This window comes from Prionailurus bengalensis, chromosome A3, assembly GCF_016509475.1.
Source record: "Prionailurus bengalensis isolate Pbe53 chromosome A3, Fcat_Pben_1.1_paternal_pri, whole genome shotgun sequence".
Taxonomy (NCBI): domain Eukaryota; kingdom Metazoa; phylum Chordata; class Mammalia; order Carnivora; family Felidae; genus Prionailurus; species Prionailurus bengalensis.
The window spans coordinates 22,091,761-22,113,724 of record NC_057354.1 but is presented as its reverse complement, the minus strand read 5'-3'; the positions used below and the strand labels follow the sequence as shown (position 1 = coordinate 22,113,724).

Genomic DNA, 21,964 nt, shown 5'->3' with positions numbered 1-21,964 from the left:
AAAAATGAAGCGGAGAAAATACTGGAGATCTGTGGACAACAAACAGTCAAGACATGTTTCTGTCTAGCCTGCTGACCGGGGAAAGAAGGATGAAAAAGCGAGGCTCTCGGGCGTCAGCAATCTCTTTAAATTCGAGATAAGTGCAAAAATGAGCCCTGTCTTGGACAGGTGCTCCCCCAAAAAGGAAAGGGGCGGAAGAGAACTAAAGGGAAACCAGGAGAGGGACTGAGGGGTTGGTAACATTCTGGGAAGGGAAGAGACCCTGACAAGGAGGGGTCACAGAGGTGACGAGACTGGCATTTTATCTGCCCAGGTCATGCCGGGACGGTTGACCAGGATGGGTGCAGACTCCTCGCAGGAATGAGGCGAGGGGGGTGACCATCCTGCCAGCCTTGGGGAGCAAGGGGAGGAACCGAGATGGGGACAGAACACACACAATCACAAGACCACCCACGACTATAGGACTCTACAATAAAAGCACCGGTCAGTGCCATTATTCACATTATAAGGATAAAACATCACAGGCCAAAAAAGGCGCCGTCAGGAATGTGGCACCCGCGGGGCTGCGGGATTTGAAACTCCAATGCTTTATGACCTATGTCAATGCCTCCCCTCCCATCTTCTGCTTCCTTGGAAAGCTAACAGGGCAGGCTGTTAGGTGCCCACAACGCCGGGGTCATGCGCCGATTCCGGAAGCGGGGAATCAGAGCAGTGGTACAGGAAACAGTTTCCCCAGCAGCTATAGCAGATGAGGAACAGGGCTGCCAGGAAAACCAAGGCACAAATCGTGCAAGGCTTCCGCTCCAGAAGGAAGCTGAGCAGGTAGAAGCCCATGAACATGGAGTGGCTGAACCACAGGGCGGGGTTGAGGGGCTTGGGGATGAGGAGGACGGGCAGCAGCCACTGGAGGCAATACATGATCTCTGCCGGGCAGGGCCTTCACCAAGGCCACCGGGCACCGCTGCAGGAACCGACCCAATGGGAGCCAGCGGGCGCAGGCAGCTGCCCTCCGCTTTCTTCAACCCTCACTCTCCAGGAGCTGAGCCGCTGTGCTCTCTGGCTGTCAGCCCGGGATCACCAAGGCAGCAGGGATCCTGAAGAGAAAAGTCAACACAACAGACAAACAGACAAAAAACAGACAGACAGACAGACAGACAAAAAAAAAAAAAAAAAACAAAAAAAAAAAAAAACAGGAACAGAATGTATACTTATTTGGGAAAATGGATCATGGTTAACAACAGCAAATGTGAATGCCCTTTCCTCCCTGCCCACCCATGGAAGTCTACTCCTCTCCACATCACCTGTCCAGGAAGCCTCCTGGGGTGTCTCCCCTAGGCTTGTCGGGGTTGGGCCAGAGGGCTCTTCGGGCAGGTCCGGCACAGTGGACTGGCTTTGCCTGGGCCCTGCCCAGCAGAGATCATGTATCGCCTCCTGGGGCTGCAGCCCGTCCTCAAGGGGCCCAGACCTCACAATACCGCCCTGTGGTTGCCATGGATGGCCATGGGCTCAGTGGGGCACCCCCAAGTAATAAGAATAGGATTCTGTATCTAGTATCTATCATAGCAGGTGCTCAGGGGAGAACTAGAGCAGCGTGCTGCCGGCTGGAGTTTGCAGGCAATGGATCTTTGCATGCTCTGCGAAGCCGCAGCGACGGCACTACCAAATATTTTGTTTTAAGATGGCAGCCCAGCATCATTTTGTCCAAACCAGCCAACTTCTTCGAAAGTCAACATATTAAAAAAAAAAAAAAAATCACCATGCTACTTCATCCACATTGACCTCGCTTGGATCACTTACACTTTCCATCTGCTGCTGGCAACCGTATAGAACCTGACCTCTGTGAGCTTTTAATCAAAATTAATTTTCTATCCACACAGGGGCAAATGCCAGTTGGCCCCTGTGCTAGGCAGCTTGCTGGAGAGGCGCTCTGGAGCGGCAGGCCACCAGTGCGCTGGGGCTGAGCTCCCAGACCGCGTTCAGGTCTTCCCGCTGTGCCTGGAAATGGAGCTGCGGCAGCCACAACCCTCTGGTGGCGGTAGCAAAACCCCATTCCAGGCTGCAGCCGCCCAGCGCAACGGGTACAAAGAGCCTCCTTGGCTGTGTTAAGACCTACCAGGGCCTGGGGGGAGGGGAGCAGAAGAGGGAGGCTGAAAAGACCTGTCCAGCAGAAAACTATCCCACAGCACCTTCCGACCACTTCTCGGTAAGCTCATCCCATTCCTTCCACGCACACAAAGGCACCAATCCCTCTTGCATCCCTCCCACAAGGTAGATACCCGGGGACTACCACTTTTGCGCCTAGAGCTCAATGCTCTGGCTCACCTTCCTACAATAGTCACCGTGGTAGTGACCGTACGAAGCGGGACGCGAGGAATGAGGGAAAGGTTATGTGCTCAGGGACTCTTGTGAAGCCGAGAATGTAGGCTTACAGCACATCAAATATTAGAAGAGTACTGACCAGGGGCCTGTGAAGCCAAGGCTCCAGGAAGGGGCACCTTTTATTTGCTCTGCGGGGCAGATGATCTCTAAGTTATGTTTTCGTGGTTTCCCACCCATGCCCAAGGTGGGTTCTGGCGCGTCACGGGACACTGGGCTTAAATTTGCAGGCCACGGCTCAGAGAGGAGGGGGTTCCACACCAAAGACGTGCATCCCCTACCCTAACCCTTTGCGCTTCTCAAGAGTTGCAGTTCCCCTCCATTTTACACTAAAATTCAAAAGCGGCACAGCGGAATCTTCTGGAAAGGGGCTAAGATGGAACTCAGGAGGCGGGGGTCGGTGTGGAAAGAGCAGATGGATTATTTTTTCCTCTCCCGGCGAATGAGGAGCGCCCCCGGCCACCCCTCCTCATGGACACCCCCAAGCGCGCATGCGCACTTGGGTGGCGGGCGGATACTTAAGGCGCGGCCACGGCGGCTGCGGCAGTGCGCCCAACAGCGGACTCCGAGACCGGCGGACCTCGGCGAACCGCGCTCGCTCTCAACCACTCACCCACCACTCTTGGAACCATGGCGGCAGTGGCGGCAGCTTCAGCTGAGCTGCTCATCATCGGCTGGTACATTTTCCGCGTGCTACTGCAGGTAAGTGTGCCCAGGTTCCGGGTGGGAGAGGGGTCCGGATGCGCGCCCCCTTAACCGGCAAGCCCACGTCGCAATTGCCGCCTCCCAGACCCGTCCTATCCGTATTGCCGCGATCCCTGCCTGCCCGAGTGCCGCGGTCGGCACCGCATGCCCCCGCCCGTTCCTTGCGCCCTCCTCCACGCGCAGACCCTTCCCAGTGCGCCCGCGCCCGGCCGGGAACAAAGAGTTGGGGCGCGGCGGGCGCCAGCCACTGACGATCGCCAAGGCTCTTAGCGACCAACGCGGTAAGAAAAACCCGCTACACCCAGACTCGACCCCAGGAGGGAGGCGGGGCACTCCTGTTTTGCGAAGAGACTTTACCCTCGCATAGCAGAATTTTCCGTTTTAAAACATTGCGCATTGCGGGGAAATTGTCTTTTAAAAACATATATAGCGCTTGCGAAGGTGGGATGAGAAATAAGTTAGAAAAAGGCACTTCTCAGAGAAAAAATAAAAAGCACTTCATAAAAAACCCACAACGAATTAAAGAAAAGTAATTCGCGGGAAAAATGAATTAGAGAAAATGCGCATTGCAGGAAAAATAAATCTGGTAAAAGCACTTGGCAGAAAAAAAAATGCACTAGATAAAAAGCGCATTGCAGAAAAAAATTAGACAAAGGAGCTAACAGAAAAAATGAATCGGATAAAAGCGCTTTGAAGAAAACAATTAGAAAAGGTTCTTTGCAGGAGAAATGGAAGAGAAAAAAAAAGCGCTCCCAATAAAAGACAATTCACTGTATTTAAAAAAGAAATCATAGAGACAAAGTGCTTTGTAAAAATTAATAAATCAGAAGAAAGCACTTTGCCCATAAAATCGTTTACCCTAAAAGCACCCCCTTGCAGGAAGAATTCCCTGCTAAAGGAATCCCTTTGCCAAAGGAATCGCATATTTCCTTTAAGGTGTTCCTGGAATGCTGCATTTACTGGGTAGGATTCGCTTTTCGGAATCCTCCAGGGACACAGCCCATTGCGAGAAGTGAGGTATACCTAAGTTGTGGGTCCAATCAGCTTGCTGCCATGCAGCCTTCAGCACAGTTGGAAAAGCTCCAGCTGCCCTGACTCGTGGACAAGCTGCGCCCGCGCCTGCCTCTCGAAGTCCGACAGGCAGGCGGGGCAGGAGGGGGGGGGGCGGGGGCGGGCACGGCAGCGCTGCAGACTCGCTGCGGGTACCTGCCTCTAAGGGCAGGTCCTGGGTCTCTCACCGCAGGTGTTCAGGTACTCCCTGCAGAAGCTGGCGTACACGGTGTCGAGGACCGGGCGGCAGGTGTTGGGAGAGCGCCGGCAGCGAGCCCCCAACTGAGGCCCCAACCCCCAGCCCTGGGCGGCCGCGTCACCAGGTGCTCCTGTGCTTCTCGGCCAGCATGGGAGCCAGTGCCGCGCAGGAATGGGGGGTCCCCTGTGCTCTCTCGCCAGAGGAGCATTTGCCAAGGTCAGTGAGGGGCCGGTAGGCCCCCGGAGAAGCAGCACCGACAATGACGACAATACCAGATCCCTTCCAAACCCCTTTGCGCCCCTCTGACCACTGGGTGGGGTAGAGGGAGGAGGGGGGAGCAGACCCCCGAGATCTGGGCACAGGCAATGCATTCTGATCTGGACCAAGTCGGGACAGCGCCAACCCAGCCCCGCAGCCATGGCCATGCCAGCAGGCCCCACCACAGAGATCCAGACAACCATACCAGCCAGCAGAATGGACATTCCATCATCACCAGCGGAAGCCCTGAATCTCGATGCAGCAGACAAGGCGCCAACTGCGTGCCTGTGTGGCGGGACTGGAGGGCAAGAGTGAGGGAAGAGGGTTAAGAAATAGAGTGGGGCCCTCTCACTGTCCCTTGCCTACAACACGTGCATTCCAGCCTTGCTGCCTTTGCTCCCTCGATTCCCCTTCCCCCCCCACCTCACTGCCTTCTAAGCCCACCCCAAAGAAATGTCACTCAATTTGGACTTATTCAACCAGTAAATGAATCCCATCTTTACTAAAACACCTTCTCCGAGCCCCTAGCCCCTCACTGATCTTGCTTTCCCTGGTCTCACGCAGTTGTGGTCAATATTGTGGTAATCGCTAATTGTACTGATTGTATAAGTGTGCATTAGTTGTGTCTCCCCAGCTAGATTGTAAGCTCCTGGAGGACAGGGACCACCTCTACAAAAAATAAAAAACCAGTACCTCCCCCATCTCGCACAGTGTCCTAGGACCCTGCGGGGTGGTGGAGGTGCACCAAACAGCTGTCTCTTGTGACTCCTTTGCAGCTTCGAAACATACTCCTAAGACCGGGCTGATGCACCCACTGAGTTGGGGGGGGGGGGGGCGGTGGCACACTACTTGGGAGAGGGAGGCAACAAAATGGGAATAAGCTGGGACCCTCACACACTCAGTTCCAACTTCATTTAACACTGTTTTGAGAAAAAGGACCACTTCCCCCACTCCAAAGAGAAAAGTCTACATCTCAGTTTGTGGTCTCAGAATCAGGGACCATCTCCCCTACCCAGAGGGGTGGGTGCCTTCACTGTCCTGGAATAAGGGGCCGTGGCAGGTAATCAGCAGGAAAGATGGGAGGCAACAGGTGGGAGTAGCCCTCAAGATGGGGTGCTAAGGACCAAGGGACGATCAGGACTTTACAACACAAAATTTTATCTCCATCCAGGAGCCCCAAGGAAATGAGCACTGGCAGGGTAGGCACTGGCTTAATGAGTATGGGATAAGAGGTATGGTGTGGTGCCTCCCCTGCCCAGCTTATCCCTCTAGGCTGTATAACCTCTACCAGGACCACTGCAAGGGCATTCTGCCCTGCCCCGCTACTACTCTCCAGATCTCTCCATGAGTGGGTTCTTCACTTCTGTAGGCATTAGCCTCCATATTTTTAGGGGTGCTTACCAGGTCCCTGGCCCTGGGCTCTCCCCTGTCATGTCAGGTGGGTGGGCTGGCTGGCTCCTCACTTCTTTCTTCCCTCTTTCACTCCTGGGTGACTCAGGACTCCTTTCACATGGTCAGCTGACTGCCTCACCAAATGGCCCTGCCGCCTGTTCAGCCTTGTCTCTGGCTTCATGTGTCCCTGTCACTATACACCTGTTCCTGGGTCAACACCAAGGGAGAATCTGGAGGGCCATAAATCTCTCTCTCCCTGCCACTTCCTCAAATCCCTTAGTCACAGTTGTCACAAACACTTCTGGGGCACAAAGCACCTTGCCCACCCTGAGCCAGATAATGTTTCCCCTCTTCTGAGCACCCCCTTGTTTCTAAACCCACTGCAAGCACCTCTAGAGGCATCTATAGCTTCAGTACAGCATCAGAGAGTTACGTGGGTGGAGGGGGCAGACCTCAGTTCCGGTATTGGGCTTTATCATCAATCAGCCCAGGGAAGCTGGCCAGGTTACCTCCTACCCCTCACCTTTAGCTCCCCTCTGTAAAAGGGCTGCTAAGATCCCAGTGAACTCCAGGATTCTAGAAACATTCTGTCACCAAAGTGCCAATCAGGACTCATCAGGATTGGGGTAGGGATGTATAATGAGAGACTCCATCTTCCTTAGGCTGGGTGGCTCCTGCTTGTACTACAGCCTGAAGGTGAGACAGGTCTCCTCTTGCCCCGGGGTGACTCATCAGCAGGCAATGCCCACACCTCCCTTCCGAAGCTGTACCTTGGCAGGCCTCGACTGGGAGTTTCTGTGGTCTTCCACACTAAACCCACAGAACCATGAACATTTCCCCATGTGTTTTCAATGAAGGCTGCCTCCCCTCAGAGCCTTCGAGGGGTGTGCCCACAGCCCCACTGTCCCAGATGCTCTAACCTCAGCCCAGTTATAAGGCAGCCAGGTTCAGGTAGACAGGCATGCAAGGGTCTGGCTGCTCTGGACACAGCATTCGCCCCTTAGCCTCCTGTGCCCCCTTTAAAAGCCAGGAGGCTGCTGGCAGCCCGGGGGCTTTCTAGATAATCTTGGCAAGGCCCACCTGTGGGGCTGCTCCATCCGTCCATCCGTGTGGCATGGTGAGATGACAGACTTCCAGGCAAGGGCTGTCCTGGTGGCCTGCATCCACATGGGTAGGCTTGAGTGTGCAATGTCTACTCTTCCACTTTCACCCCTCATCCCCCAAACCCTCATGTTCTGGCAGCAAACACAACCCACTGGAGAAGACAGAGGGAATGCGTTCACTTTCTATTCCTGTGTGGTGCCTAGAAGTCTGGTCCAGACACACCTTGTTTACAAAAATTTTTCCAGAAGCAATACCATGAAAACATTTTATTCTGATAGAGAGCAATGGTAGAAGTTGAAAATCACTAGAGTTTCATTGCAAGACCCTTAGTCCACAGGCCTCCCTTCTTCCTAAACTGTTTCTGCCACCACCACAAGGCTTTGCCCCTGTGAGACCAAGGATACAGCAGATGAGTTGTGAGGGGATTGGAATGGCTTTGCAGGACACCAACGGGCGCGATCCTTGGCACTAATACCCCAAGAAGATGTTAGTGTCTCAGCCTAACCAGTCAGGTTAAGCTCCAGGAGGGTTTGGGTACCGTGGCTTTCAGAGGTGTGGGGTGCTATGTGACAGTGTCATCTCTATCCGTGGAGCATCTGGGTTGTGACTGAGGGGGCGGAGGGTTTCCCAAGCTTCATGCAGGACAGCCACAGCTCATTACACCTGGGTTGGATGAGGGAGCAGGTCTGCTGAGAGCCATGTGCTAGATCCCCTATTTTCAAACTGTGTCTACTCAGGAGCCAGCATCCTAAAGTGAAATTCTGAATTTGCAGTTAGTTTTACCCCCCCCCCCCGAGATTTAAATGTGCACAAGCGTGCACACACCACACAAAACATTGGTTTAGCAACACGCTCTTTTTCCCTGGTGACCTCTGACTTCCTCTATTTGCCCCAGAGACAGGTCACCACCTTCTCTGAGAAGGATCTGGTTCGCCCTCCCTTCCGCCCCTTCTCCCTCCCACAGGGCCCGTACCCTGGCAGGATCCCGATTCCTGAGCATTCCCAGAACAGGAAGTCAAAGAGGCAGGCAACGCATGATCCTTGGTATACAGCACACAGTGACAGGCTTGAGATGGAATGCATATGTTTCGAAGATAAGAGAACAACAAAAAAGACAGCCAAACCCAGACTTCCAGATTCCTCTCTGAAACAACACGTTACAGATAAAAGGTTAAGCTGTTTCTGGCAGCAATTCTAACAAGACCAATTTCAGCTATGGAATTGATCTGGTCACTGGAAAACTGACCAGGCCTCTGAATCTGGTAACAGATTTGTTTGACGTTAATTAGTCTGTCTGATTTGAAACAAACACATAGACAAGATCTAACACTTGGCATTAGCACTTAAGCTGGAACTTTTTTTTTTTTTTTTTTGGTCCTGGCTTTGGTGTTGCCGTCCAGAAGGTTGAGGGGATGGTTGGACCGTGTCAGGCAGGGCAAACAGAAGCTGTTCCCAACACACCAGTTCCCTGAAAGGGATAAAACACGATCCGAACCTATAAACAGAAAGATCATTTCCTCCCCAGGACAGACCCCAGGCTGTCCCAACATTTAGCGTTGAAAAGGAACACGGAGGCCTGGAAGGAATTTACAGAAGGTTGGGACGGGGGAAGGGGGAAGGAAAAAGCAACTGTTCCCCAGCCCCCATTCTTCTTTCTAGGCCACGGGTGTGCCAGGCATTCCGTTCCTTCAGCTGCCCTTGAGGGCCACTCCCCATATACACTGGAGAAAAGGGAACGGGTGTCCAGACCTGAAAAGTTACGAGGGAGTGAGAAGCACCCGCGACTCAAGGCAGAGCGTCAACCTATTACCTCATCACCTCAGACACCAAAGCGGGTGCCTGTATGTGTGGGGAAGACCCCTCTCTCCCCTCTCCCCCACGCCCCTTCTGATTTAAAAAATGCGATTTAAGTGGCGGGGACAGAGTGGCAGGACTCTCAGAACCCGGGACCCCTGCCGTGGGCCCCGGGCCGAAGACGCGGTAGTCGCGCCCCTCAGCTCCGCGCTCCCCGGCTCTGTCTGTCCCTTCCTGGGAACAGACAGGCGAGCGCTGACCTTGGAGGCCAGACCGAGACCCAGGGGTCCGGTGGCCCGCCCTTGGGCCGGAAAGGGACCCCCAAGGCCCAGGCTGGGGCCACACAGGGCAATCACGTGACACCGGACAGGGGTGGCCCCCAGGGTGCGCGGAAGGAAAACCCCAGAAAGGGACCGGGCGACGCCTAAGGTGACCCCGAGGGGACAACATGGCGGCACCGCCGCACTGAGGGCCTCTTATCCCGTCCCCAGGAGGCCGACGCCACGGTACCTGCGAGCCCTGCCATGGCGCCGCCGCCACTGTCGCCTTCGCTGCCGCAGCCTGCCTCCACCTCAGCTCGCCGCCGACGCCGCAGGAAGCCGGGGAGACGCCCCCTTCGTCTTCTAGTGGAGCAGACCGAGGACCCCTCCTGGGATCGGGCTGCCTCCAGCAGACGCCTGATCAAAAGACCCAAACCTGGGTCGTCCTCACCCGATATTCCCTCAATATCCGCTTTATATGAGCCTTTGAAAACTTTCTATGTATGTGTGAGGAATTCTGGAGGTTCTCAAGTCTTCAAGCCCGAAGAATTTTCAATCAGGCGCGTCTTGGGTAGTCCCGAATCACGGTTTCATGGTCCCCTCATGCATATGCAGCAGATTGTGATCCTCACTCTTTGAGAGCGGAGGGGGCGTTCCTTAGTTTTCCGTGGGTGAACTCTTGATTCCAGTGCCCCATGTGGATCACCCGTGTCATCGGGAAAACCTTCCTGTGGCTCAAAGTCCGCCCCCTCCCTGGCTCTTTCACCAAGCGGCCAAAGTTCAGGAGCGGAAAAACCAGGTTCAGAATTTAAGACCAGACGTGGGGCAGGACCTGATGCCTCCGCTTTCACTATACCTCGGGCAACTTGCCTACCCCGGTTCTCACCCAGCTTCCCTAGGTCTGATGAAATGCTTACTCCACAGCGTTGTTATGGGGGATTGAATGAGTCATTTATCAGCTAATTAAGCGCATTCCTTGAGCGCTTCCTCTCTGTTAAATGCATTGCTAAAAGCAAGTGGAGTGGAGGGTGGCTTAGACACTGCTCCAACCTGCCATTCTAGTGGGGTGAAGTGTAGGGGCGGCGGGTGGAGGAGGAAAGAGAGTCATCAAATAATCACTATGTGTCAATAATATTAATCAAATCAATATATAGTTATGCAGCATGGGATGCGCGGTGGGAAAGTAAGGATTATGAAAAATGAATGGGGTCCTGACATAGGGTGAGGGTAAGGGTGGATCATCCTTGCGAAGCTGGCATTTAGATTGAGAAACCAAGGACAGTTAGGAGTTGTGCAGGGCAAGAGTAAGAGGGGAAATGCACTAAGCAGAAAGAACCATTTGTGCCAGACGAGGTGGGAAGGAGTTGGGGGCGGCGGGGGGGGGGAGGGGCATGAGGGATGAGCAAGGAGTAGGGCAGGTAATGGTACCAAATGAATTTGGATTTTATCCTGAGAGTAATGAGGAGCCATTTTCATAAGGGGAATGATAACAAATTTGGATTTCTGAAACGCTACCCTGGCTGCATGGCTTGGAAGACAGTTGGGAGCAGGTGTGGGGGGGCCAGTTAGAAGGCTGTTGCAACTTTCTAGCTGCAAAGTAACAATGACTCAGGGTGGCGGTTTGGGGAGGTAGAGAAGTAAAGGATGAAAGATTGCATGTGGGTGTGTGCTAAGGCAATGGCAAGAACATCTAGGTTTTTGCCTTGAGTAGGAAGGAGTCAAGAGCCCTTCACTAAGGTAGTGAAACCCGAAGAAGGATCAAATTGAGGGAGAGAATACAGAGTTTGACTTTGAGAAGGCAAATCTGAAATGCCTGGGCAACATCGAGGTGGAGAGGGTCAACAGGCATTTTTATATGAGATGAGCTCAGAAGAGAGGTCTGGGCTGGAGATTCATATTTGGGTAACATCGGCACACAGGTGATGGATGGGATCATGATGCTGGATGAGATCCCAAGGGAGGGAAGATAGATAAAAAAAAAACAAAACAAAAAAAAGTAGACAGAGGAGGAGGAGCCAAGAAAGGAAGCTGAGAAGCAGTGTCCAGACAGGTAGGAGGAAGACCAGGTGAATATGGGACCCCAACGAGAAGGTTTCAAGAAGGAGAAAGTGCTCAGTGGGGCTGACTGCTGTAGAGGACAGAAATGGCACCACTGGGTTTGGTTAAAAGGAGGGCTAATAGACTATATCCTTTATAAGTCCCCCACCCCCGCCAACAAAACAAAACAAACAAACAAAGAAAACCACCAAAAAAAAAAACAACAAAAAAAACAATCCACAAATCAATTGGCTTAAAAATAAGAAGGCTGCCACCCAATGGCAAATTAATTGAGTGGCTTGGCAGTGCAGTGTCATCATGGACATTCCATCTCCCAGGTTTAATTCCATCTTTGATCTGCTATCCTCATGATGATTTCATGCTCATGGTCATAAGATGACTACCCCAGTTCCTAGAGTCACATCCACATCAAGATGTCCACTCCTCCCCCAGCTGAGAAACAAACTGGATGTGGCCTCTGTCTGTCTTGCTGCTAATGGGCTGAGGGATCAACGCACCCATTCCAATCTCTGGTGTTCCAGTTTCCAACACTGGAAGAAAAGAGGAGTCTCAGAGTAGAGACAAGGACGTGCAGCCACTGAAATTCTTGCATACAGCTGGTGAGAGAGGAAATTGGTACAGCCACTTCTGATAACCGACGGTTTCTACTAAATCCGAACATACACCTCTGCCGTGACCTAGAATTTCCACTCTTCGGTATTCATTCTGAGACAAATGAGTGCCTATGTCTACAAAAAGACTCACGAAAGAATTTTAGCAGATTTATTTATAGCTTAAACTGGAAATAGCTCAATGTCCATCAGTAGGAGAACTGACAAATTATGGCACGTTCGTCCAATGGAATACTATATTATACATGTAAAAGTACAATATACTGACATGTGATATGTGGATTAATATCACAGACAGTGATGTTAAGCTGACTAAAAGGACCCAGACACAAAAACAATACATATAATATGATTCCGTTCATATATAAAGTTCAAGGGTGGGCAACAATGATTTATGGTGATAGAAATCAGAATAGTAGTTACCTGGGTCGCGGGGAGGGGAGGAAAGATGGAAAAGGAATAAGAGGGACTTTTCTGGGATGCTGGAAAAGGTCTATATCTTAATCTGCTTGGTGACTACATGGGCACAAATTCATCAAGCTCTACCTTAAGATTAGGAGACTTTATATACTTTATGTGTGTTATATCCCAAGAAAAATAAAAAATATAAAAGAGAGGACGATGTCCTCCCAATCCACGGTATGTGATTTGTGCTGCTGAGCAAGCATCAGAAGGCACTTTTTGGAGAGACTCTGCCTTCCAGTAACCTTCATGCTAGGTCTGGGCATTGACAAGGCCTCCGTGGCCATCCCTCTTCCCCTTGGGGCCCCAGAAAACTGGAGAAAGTGAGGCAGGGCTTCTCACTCACATGTGGCTGGCTCCTGCCCAGCTGGCTCGCTTCCCCTGTATCCACAAGACTGCTCTACCCTCCAATGGCAGTTCGAGGTGGTAGAAATGACACCAAAGCTGGGCTCTGACTTGAGGGACCTGAAGGGTCTTTATGCCCCCAAATTTTGCTCAACAGACCTCAACTTCCTTCCAAGTCCTCTCCAACTTGCTCTGCTCCACCAGACAGCCAGACTCACCCACGGCTCCTGTTTTTTCCTGCTCCACACTCCCCAAGGCTTGCCCATCCTTCCTCAATCCTCCATCAGGCCTTTTCTGTCCCCACCTCCAAAGCCTTGGTCCAGGCCACCATCCACTCACCCCTGGGCCCTGAACCAGCCTCTAAGTGCCCCACATCTCACCCAAAGCCATCATCCTCCACACAGAAGCCAGGATGATCTTTCTACAAGGACCCTGTCATTCTTCCTCTTGAGAGGGTGCGTCCTCTCCTCTGTCTTCACCTGTCAAGGGTTTTCTAATCCTCAAAGCCCCAGATCAAATTGCTGCCTGCTCCATGGAGCTTTTGTATTCATTTCAGCAAACATTTATCTAGTACCTAACATGGGCCAGGCACTATGCTAGGAATGGAGGGAATAGACAAACTCCATCTACAGACAGTCTGGGGAGATGGTCAATTTAGCAAAGCCAATGTGTGCGTACTTCCTGTCTGTTAACTCTCACTGGACTGTGAGCTCCTTGAGGGCAGGGCTAATGTAGGGGTCATTTCTTGGCCTCAGAGCCTCGTACAGGGCCAGGCAGGGAGTAGGACGCGGTCACTGTGGAATGAATGAATGAGTGAATGAATTAAAGACCTGGCCAAGCTCCTTCCTTTCTCATTTGTCCTCCAAGCCTCCAATTTAGCCAGTGACCAAGTCCATGGAATTCTGTTGGGACTGGATAGCAAACTTAGGGTTAAATGATGAAGAATCAGCAAAAGGTTATGTTGTTTATAGAGTGATGTTTTGCGAACCTACAATACTTAATTTCCTATGTAATCACACCATTTGACAATCGCTTTTTCTGAAAATCAACACTGTTTCCTTCCCAAGACATAGACTGGAGAAAGGTAACCTGTAATGGAACAGCAGTGATTTGTTAAATCATCAAAGAAGCTATGTGATATCAAAAGATTTAAAATGTAATAATTAACATTATTGCCAAGGTGACCAAAGAAGTAAGCTCTAGGATAGCACAGACTGCAGCGAGAATGCCAGGGTTTTAATCCCACTCTGCATTTTCTAGCTGTGTGTCCTTGAGCAACTTACTGACCCTCCCTGTGCCTCACTTTTCCCATCCATAAAATGAAGAAAACATTAGAATCTACCTCTTATAGTTATTTCTGCCAATTCAGTGAGTTCATATTGTAAAATGCTTAGAATGGGTCCTGTCGCGCAGTTAGCACTCACGGGTACCTGTTAGTTCAAATGGATAGCAGGTTATTCCAGGGGCAAGATGAGCTGTGGGAGCCCTGGTGTGGAATTTGCCATCCTTAAGGGGTCAGGACCAGTGGCTTGGAATCCTGGACCTGCTTTCATGAACTTGAGAGGTCCCTGCTGGTGTTTTCCTCAGTTTCTCCAACTCTAAGGTTTTTTGTTTTTTGTTTTTTGTTTTTTTTTGCTCCAGACTTGGGAAACAAGTGCTGCTATTTTAGCAAGGACTGTGGCGACATCTAGTGGTAACGTGGGCAAGTGCCCAATATTCTTCCTGTCCTCAACCCATTAATGATAGGAACAATAATGATGTATTAAGCTCTTCCCGTGTGCCAGACACTGAGCGTTGACATTGTTAATCTTCAGTGTAATTCTATAAAGAACAGATTGTATTATCTTTATTTTAAAGACCAGGAAAAGAAGATTCGGGGAGATGAAGTCAAGTGCCTAAGGCTACACAGCCACAGGTGATCGAGCTCAATTTGACTCCAGGCCACATGGACCTGAAGTCTGCATTTTTAACCCCTTTGTGTTAAAAGATCTCTCTAGCTATAAAGTAAACGGATTGGAGAGCAAGAGGAGAGGTTGGAAGACAGTGTCTAGGTGGTGGTGGCTTGGCCCAGGGTGGAGACCGTGGTGATACAGGGAGGTGGGCTAATTTGTGATGTATTTTGGAGGCAGGGCTGTCGGCACTGGATGACTGCTCAAATGTGAGGGGGTAAATAAAAGAATTGAGGATGATTGCTGGGATTTTGGCTTTAAAAATAGAAGGATTGACTGAAATGGGTAAGGCTGAGGAAAGAGAAGACTTGGGGAGTTTAAATCTATCCCAGAGGGCAGAGATTCTTTTTTCTTTCTTTTTGGCTCAGGTTATGCCAGGAGATTACCCCTGACATGGGGATGGGAGGAGGTAATGGGTGCCGGAGTGTGGCTGAGAGACTCTGCTGGGCTTTGCTCCCCTGGCACTCTGTAGAACGATGCCTTGTTCCAAAGAATCAACAACAACAACAACAACAACAACAACAAAACTAAACCAACAAAAAAAAAGAAATCAGATTGCTTTTCGATCCTTAGTTGCACAAAAGGATGCTCTCGACTTTTCCTTGGAGAAGCCAGATGAGCCCACATATACTCAGCACGGAACTTCTTTCTGGCCAACGAGTCTGTTGAGGTGGGAGTTTATTTGAGAGACTTGGGTTGATGTTGACTCTGGGTACAGACGGTAGCCAAAAATTCCTGCCTAAAGTACACAGTGTATATTTCTTTGGTGGAAAGCAGTAGACTTTCAGCTAATTTAAGCACAAAGGAAATGTATCAGTAGGATCTCTGGGCTCACAGAACTGAGAGGCACTTGAAGAAGCAAGCTTGGAAAGTGCAGGAAACCTGAAGGCTCCCTTTCCCGGGGCCTTTGCACATGCTGTTCCCTCTGCTGAAATATCTCGCTTGCCTTTCTTTACCAGGCCCTCTCAGACTCATTCTTAAGGTCTTAGTTTTACTGTTGCTTCCTCAGAAGCTTTCCCTGGTTTTCTCAATGAAGTCAGGCACCCTGGTTAGATGATGTCCCCGTACCAAGTGCTTTTCCTTTGTAGCCCTTAACATAATTGTGCTTAAATAACTATTCATTTGGTTAGCATCGGTCTTCCCAAGTAGACTGTGAGCTCCGTGAAAGCAGGAACTAAGTCTGCCTTAGTACTTTCAGAAACTAGGACAGGGGGTAATAGACAGGTTATACTGCAGGGACAAACCAGTCCCAAACCTCAGGGCCTCATGACCACAAATGTTTATGTCTCATTCGTGCTACAAGCCCATCGTGGCTCAGCTGTGGCTCTATTCCACATTGTTTTTCTCTGGGACGCAGTGGTGTGGAGCAGCCTCAACCTGGCAGAGGCCAGGTCTCACTCATCTGTGTATACAAAGCCCCTAGTAGAGGACCAGGTGTTAGGTTGGTGCAACTTGAACCTGACTGAACAGAACGGTGCTGAGGGCCTGGCAGGGAACGAGGGTTGTCCTAGGACCCAGCAGAGGGCCAATGCCACAGACTTTCCCTTTAGAATCTCAGTCATGGGTCACACGTGTCTCTTAGATCCTTCCAGTATTAAAGCTGAGTTTTAGAGAATTTAGGCAGTGTGCTCAAGGTAAAAGCTAGTAAACAGAGTGGAGCATAGAAGAGTGGTCTGGAACATAGGTTCTGCCATCAGACGGACCTGGGCGCATATCCTGCCTCAGTGACAATAAAACATCAGCATAAATAATGGCAGTAATGCATTATTTCCCACTGACTACTGTGAGAAGAACCCACGAGTCTCTACTCTTGAAATAAATGGGAGAGGAAGGAGACATCTTCCCTATAGCAGAATGCCAGCTAATAAATATAGAAGGGGTGATAGCATACGAAAATCACAGCTTTGCAACTGTAATAGCAGTAAATTGGAATAAGAATCATCCACAGTTGCTAAAACTGTTGAAAGTTTGCTAGGAGAATATTCACAGTCTCAAAGCGTCTCCTTCCAAATGGCTTTTTAATTACAAAAGAAGAGTGATCACGATCGTGAAGAAACCTGATGGACTCCATCTTAGCCCAGTGTTCAAGGTTAACATCATATTGATCGGACAAGCCAACATATGTGCCTCTCAATGGGACATACCGAGAAGCTATCACGTACCCGGTCCCCCTGCCAAAAGTGTGTAACCTGGATGAAGTCGTGAGAAAACAACCCGACGAATTGAAATTTAGGACATTCTACAAAGTAACTGGCCTGACTCGCCAAAGATGTCAATGGGAAGAAAGAAAAGACAGGAATTTAAAAGGGCTGACAGAGATACAACATCAAAATGCAACATGCGATTCTGAATTGAAGTTGGCGCTAGAAAAATCTGCTGGGAGGGACGTTACCGGAAGAGTTGGCAAAATCTGAATGTAGGCTATGAACTATGAACCAGATAATAGTATATTGTTCAGTGTTAACTTTTCTGATTTTCATAGTTATACTATGATTGTGTAAGAGCATATTCCTTGTTCTTGGGCAATGTTTAGGGGACGTCTGTAGCTTACTTTCAAATGATTCATGTATATGGAGAGAGAGAGAGAATTTTGAAGTAAATGTGGCAAAATGTTAATAGTATATGTGATTCTGGGTCAAGGGCATATGGGAATTCTTTGCAGTATTCTTGTGCCTTTTTCTGTAAGTTTGAAATGCTTTCAGACTAAAAGTTTACAAGTTTTTAAAAGCACGTTTACACATCATGGCTTCTTCATTTATTCTATATTTCGTCGACATCCTAAGTTTAGCAAAGTGGAAAAAAACATGTCTTAGAACTGAGTCAACATAGGAGTTGTGCGTTCAGAAAACAAGGCAAAGCATTCCCCTCTCCCTATGCCTCAGGGTCCTCACCTGTTAAATGGGACTGACAGATCTGACCTCCTAGTGTGGCAGAAAACGCATGAAACATATTTAGTATCCAGCTGGCACATAGTAAATGCTTGATAAATGCTAGCTTGAAAAACTGGTAGAGGAAAGATACCGGTAAGGTGGCAGCACGTGAGGTCTTCCGCTGGTACCCCCTTCAGCAACAATATCTTGCAAATACCCACAGACAAAGGCAGCCGTGCAGAAGCTTTGGGATCTAGCTAGGTGTCTGTGAGGCCCCAACAATGGCAAACTGTAAAAAGAGCGCTTTGTAACTAGATACGAACAGGACAGCTGTGAGAGAGAAATCGGCAAGACCTCTGCCTGCGGGTCACTTCACGAGAGTCCCTTCCACTTTCGAGACACCAACATTAGAAATTATAGACATAGGTAATGAATGGGAATTCCGACCCATGGACTCCTCAAAGAAAAGGGCTTGGACCTCTATCAAAAGATTGGAGAGTAAATACACATTTATATGTTTTAAGTCAAAATAAAACACTTAAGCTTTGCACATAACATTCTAAGACCCGGTCTTTAATGCACAGGCTTACCTCTAGCCCATATGTTGTCTTTGTGTGAATCAGAAAAAGTCACCCCTTCCTCTGGGTGGATTCGGCTCTACAGTGAAAGGGGCAACGGCTGGATTTTAGTCTCTCCTTGCTTGCGTGCTCTTGTGCAGTCTGCAACCTGCTTGACAGTTAATGGCATCCCAGAAACTAATCTCCAGTCCCAAACACAAATAGTTAAGAGGGCTGTGGGTGGTTGCGTCACCCTCCAAGTCTGAGGGGCACCTCGCCACCAACGCTGTCAGAATGCCACCTCCCCCGTCTTCCCTGAGCCCTACTCTAATTCCATGATCACCTTGACCTCCTCTTTCCATCTGTCACCTCTTATTAATGAGGCTGGACGCTGCAGGAGGAGGGTGGAGGGGATCTCGAGGATTATCAGGGCCACAGTCAGAGAGAAGCTGATGTTTCAGGCAGGAGAATGGTCAATAAGAACCCATCTGCCCCCACGCCCTACTTTTAGCCTGTCCAGCATTCTCAGAAGTGGGCGAGAGGGCCTTCTAGGTAGTGCAGAGAAGGTCTGCGGAATGAGACGAAATGAGAGCAGTGGCTGTCATGTCCTCTTGTTTTGATCATCAGTGTCTTTCCAGTACACACCCCCTCCATGGGGGCTGCAGAACTAGCCGGGGCCTCGATCCCGAAGCCAGGCCCAGGAGTCCGGAGTGGTTCCAAGTCCTGGGGCGCTGGGTGGCCCAGCCCTCAGCAAATGCTCAGAGCGGGAAGTTGGAGCCTCCAAAGCCTCGCACCTGGAATCAGCCCTCAATGCTCTGACCCAGGAGACCGCAGCTGCTTCAAAGACATCTCCAGGGACCCTCAAAGCACTCTAGTCCTATCTCCAATACTCATGCACTATGTGAGCTGGGGAAAATCACTCCATCTGTTGGAGCCTCAGGTTCCCCAGCTCTATGGCTATAAGCATGGTACTTCCCTCCCAGCACAGTTGTGACACTTCGATGTGTTTGTGCAGACGCGGCAAGGGGCACAGCACAGGGCATGGCATGCAGTAAGCACTCAAGAAGCGGTGGCTGCCCTCTGACCTCTGGGGTCCCACACAAGCACCTGTGCCCTAGGAGGGAGATCACCAATTCCACACAGTCTGTCAGCCTTAAGACAAATGCTGAAAACCTTTTTGTGTGTGTGTGTGGTCTCAATGGTCTGGTTATAAACGCAGCTGAAGAACTCACTGAAAGTATTTTGCACAAGATGAAGAGACACTTTAGCGTTGAATTGAAAGATCGTTGTGAGTATTTTCACAAGCTGGCAGGCAGCTGTGAGTGGATAAGAACCCTTCTCCCATCACTTTGCAGACATCGATAAATAACTTGGCACACTCAATGGAAGGATAGATTCTGGAGATTGCTTCAGATGGCTTCCAGAAACAAAAGCTTGTTGGGCAAACGTAATGACATCATTTTGATAAGGAATTGATTCTCACTGTCCAACCCTATCAGAGAAGGAGCTCATGTCACTCTTCTGAACGCCCAATGTTCAACTGTCTACTGGATACCATCACTTGGATGTCTAACAGGCATCTCAAACTCAGTGTGTCCCAAACAGAAATCCCGATCCTTCCCCCCGCCCCCAAATCTGCTCTATTTGTGGCCTTTCCCATCTCAGCCAACGGCAATGCCATCCTTCTATTTTCTATGGCCAAAAATCTTAGAGTCATCCTTGATTATTTTTCCACAGCTGGTCAATCTCTGTGACTCCGCCTTTGAAATATCTCCAGAATCCAACCACTTCTCACCATTTCTACCACTAATATCCAAGGTACCATCCTCTCTCACCTGGATTACTGCAGATGCCTCCCTACTGGGGTCCTTTCTCCATCACAGTCAAGGCTCAGCAGCCCCAGTGATTTTGTTCAAAATTAGTCACATCGTGTTAAAACTCTCCTCAAAATCCTCGGTGCCCCTTTATCTGTTCCAGAGTTGTATCCTAAATCCTATAAGACTCCCCATGAGCCATCTCCCATCTCCCTTCTACCCTTCTGACATCACTTCCATCGCTCTCCAGTCTCATAGTTTTGGATGAAGATCCCAGACAGGCGCTCCCCTTTCAAATTTGCACTGGCTCTTCCCTTTGCCGGAATGCTCTTCCTTCAGATATTTTCATGGCTTACCCCCTCACATTCTGTAAATCTTTATTCGAGTATGGCCTATGTATGGAACAAGGTTGACCCTGACCATCCTCTCTGAAACTGCAACCTAGCCCCGAACTCAGATCCCTCTCACCCTGTGTCTATTTTCTTCCCATAGCTCTTACCGCCTTGTAACATATTATGTAATTTATTTGTTTAGTACATTTATTGTTCATTGTCTGTCTTCTCCCTCTATAATGGAAGTGTCATGGGGGCGGGGATGTTTCCCTGTTTCATTCATTGGTGTAACTCTGCTTTCCTGGCGCAATGCTTGGTGAAATAGTAAATGTTTGTTTAATGAATGAACCCAAGGACTTTCTGAGTATGAAGAGAGATTCTCACTGCTGGATTTTAAAAAAATCTGAAAATGAGCATCCTCTAATTACTTTATTGTTTGGAATTTCATCTTCATCCAAAACCGAGCAGCACTGAGATGAAGGGCTTGTTTTAATAGCTCATAAATACTCCTTTCTCTTTACTGAGGAGTGCGGCACTAGCATGCTATACTCTTCCATTTTAAAAAAGAGGTTGCTCAACAGAAGTAAAACTGGAAAATTCAAAAGTTTATGGAAATTAAACAATAAATTCTTAAATAGCCAATGATTGAAGAAATCACAAAGGAAATTAGAGAAGACTTAGATAGAGATGAAAACGAAGGCACAAATACCAAAACTTATGGGACACAACAGAAGCAGTGTTAAAGGGGAAATGTATAGCTATAAATGCTTGTACTGAAAAACAAGAAAGATCTTGGGGAGTCTGGGTGGCTCAGTCAGTTAAACGTCTGACTCTCTGATTTTGGCTCAGGTCATGATCTCACGGTTGTGACTTTGAGCCCCACATGGAGCTCTGCACTGACAGCTCAGAGCCTGCTTGGGATTCTCTCTCTCCTCTCTCTCTGCCCCTCCCCCTCTTGCATGTGCATGCATGCACTGTCTCTCTCTCTCACACACGCACAAAGTAAATACATAAACTTTAAAGAAATAAAATAAAGGAGCGCCTCATTCGGTTAAGCCCCCAACTTTGGCTCAGGTCATGGTCTCATGGTTCCTGAGTTCCAGCCCCACATCAGCCCTCTCTCTGCCCCTCCCCAACTCATGCTCTGTGTCTCTCTCTCTCTCTCTCTCAAAACAAATAAATAAACATTAAAAAATAAAAAAAAACAAGAAAGATCTCAAATCAACAATTTAAGTTTACAACTTAAGGAACTAGAAAAAGAACAGACTAAACCCAAAGCTAGCAGAAGGAAGGAAAAAATAAAGATTAGAGCAGAGATAAATGAAATAGAAAATAGAAAAACAATAGAGAAAAATCAATGAAATCAAAAGTTGGCTCTTTGAAAAGATTAGCAGAATCGACAAACCTTTAGTTAGATGAACTAAGAGAAAAAGAGAAAAGGCTCAAATTACTAAAATTGGAAATAAAAGTGGGCATTACTACTGATTCTAGAGAAATAATAAGGGTTATAAGAGAGTACTGTGAACAAGTTGGATACTATAGATGAAATGGACAAATTCCTAGAAACATAAGACCTTCCAAGATAAATCAGGAAGAAATAGAAAATCTGAATAGAGATGTAACTAGTAAGGAGATTGAGTCAGTAATCGGAAATCTTCCAACAAAGTAAAAGCTCTGGGCATGATAGTTTCAGTGGTGCATTCTACCAAACATTTATTAGCTTATTCTCTCTCTCTCTCTCTTTTTCTCAGTAAGCTCTATGCCCAACATGGCGTTTGAACTCACGACCCTGAGATCAAGAGTTTCATGCTTTACCAACTGAGCCAGC

General features: G+C 49.1%; 2 protein-coding genes across 6 annotated transcripts; one reads left to right on the top strand and one right to left on the bottom strand.

Annotated features, from left to right (window-relative positions):
* Nucleotides 1-435: 435 nt before the first annotated feature.
* LOC122496295 (BLCAP apoptosis inducing factor) lies at nucleotides 436-18,254 on the bottom strand. Of its 3 annotated transcripts, XR_006300753.1 has the most exons (3): nucleotides 9,389-10,517; nucleotides 8,058-8,228; nucleotides 7,336-7,747 (listed from the first exon to the last, which is right to left on the bottom strand). XR_006300753.1 is itself a non-coding variant. In XM_043602404.1 (2 exons), exon 2 carries the CDS (start codon nucleotides 916-918, stop codon nucleotides 655-657), a length of 264 nt encoding a protein of 87 aa, XP_043458339.1. In that variant the 5' UTR covers nucleotides 919-1,094; nucleotides 18,024-18,254; the 3' UTR covers nucleotides 436-654. The 3 variants fall into 3 exon arrangements, 2 of the variants coding, with proteins under 2 accessions (XP_043458339.1, XP_043458340.1); XM_043602404.1 differs by lacking the exons at nucleotides 7,336-7,747; nucleotides 8,058-8,228; nucleotides 9,389-10,517 and adding exons at nucleotides 436-1,094; nucleotides 18,024-18,254; XM_043602405.1 differs by lacking the exons at nucleotides 7,336-7,747; nucleotides 8,058-8,228 and adding an exon at nucleotides 436-1,094 and having other exon boundaries at nucleotides 9,389-9,490.
* On the top strand, nucleotides 2,898-5,337 carry NNAT (neuronatin). 3 transcript variants are annotated; one of them, XM_043602406.1, is made up of 3 exons: nucleotides 2,898-3,078; nucleotides 4,018-4,098; nucleotides 4,325-5,337. In XM_043602406.1, exons 1-3 carry the CDS (start codon nucleotides 3,007-3,009, stop codon nucleotides 4,415-4,417), a joined length of 246 nt encoding a protein of 81 aa, XP_043458341.1. In that variant the 5' UTR covers nucleotides 2,898-3,006; the 3' UTR covers nucleotides 4,418-5,337. The 3 variants fall into 3 exon arrangements, with proteins under 3 accessions (XP_043458341.1, XP_043458343.1, XP_043458342.1); XM_043602408.1 differs by having other exon boundaries at nucleotides 2,899-3,078; nucleotides 4,018-4,093; XM_043602407.1 differs by lacking the exon at nucleotides 4,018-4,098 and having other exon boundaries at nucleotides 2,899-3,078.
* Nucleotides 18,255-21,964: the final 3,710 nt, after the last annotated feature.

Coding starts and splice junctions, on each gene's coding strand:
- NNAT (XM_043602408.1), top strand. CDS start 3,007: ATGGCGGCAGTGGCGGCAGCTTCAGCTGAGCTGCTCATCATCGGCTGG. Junction 3,079..4,017: donor TTTTCCGCGTGCTACTGCAG/GTAAGTGTGCCC, acceptor ATTTCCTTTAAG/GTGTTCCTGGAATGCTGCAT. Junction 4,094..4,324: donor GACACAGCCCATTGCGAGAA/GTGAGGTATACC, acceptor CTCTCACCGCAG/GTGTTCAGGTACTCCCTGCA.
- LOC122496295 (XM_043602404.1), bottom strand. CDS start 918: ATGTATTGCCTCCAGTGGCTGCTGCCCGTCCTCCTCATCCCCAAGCCC.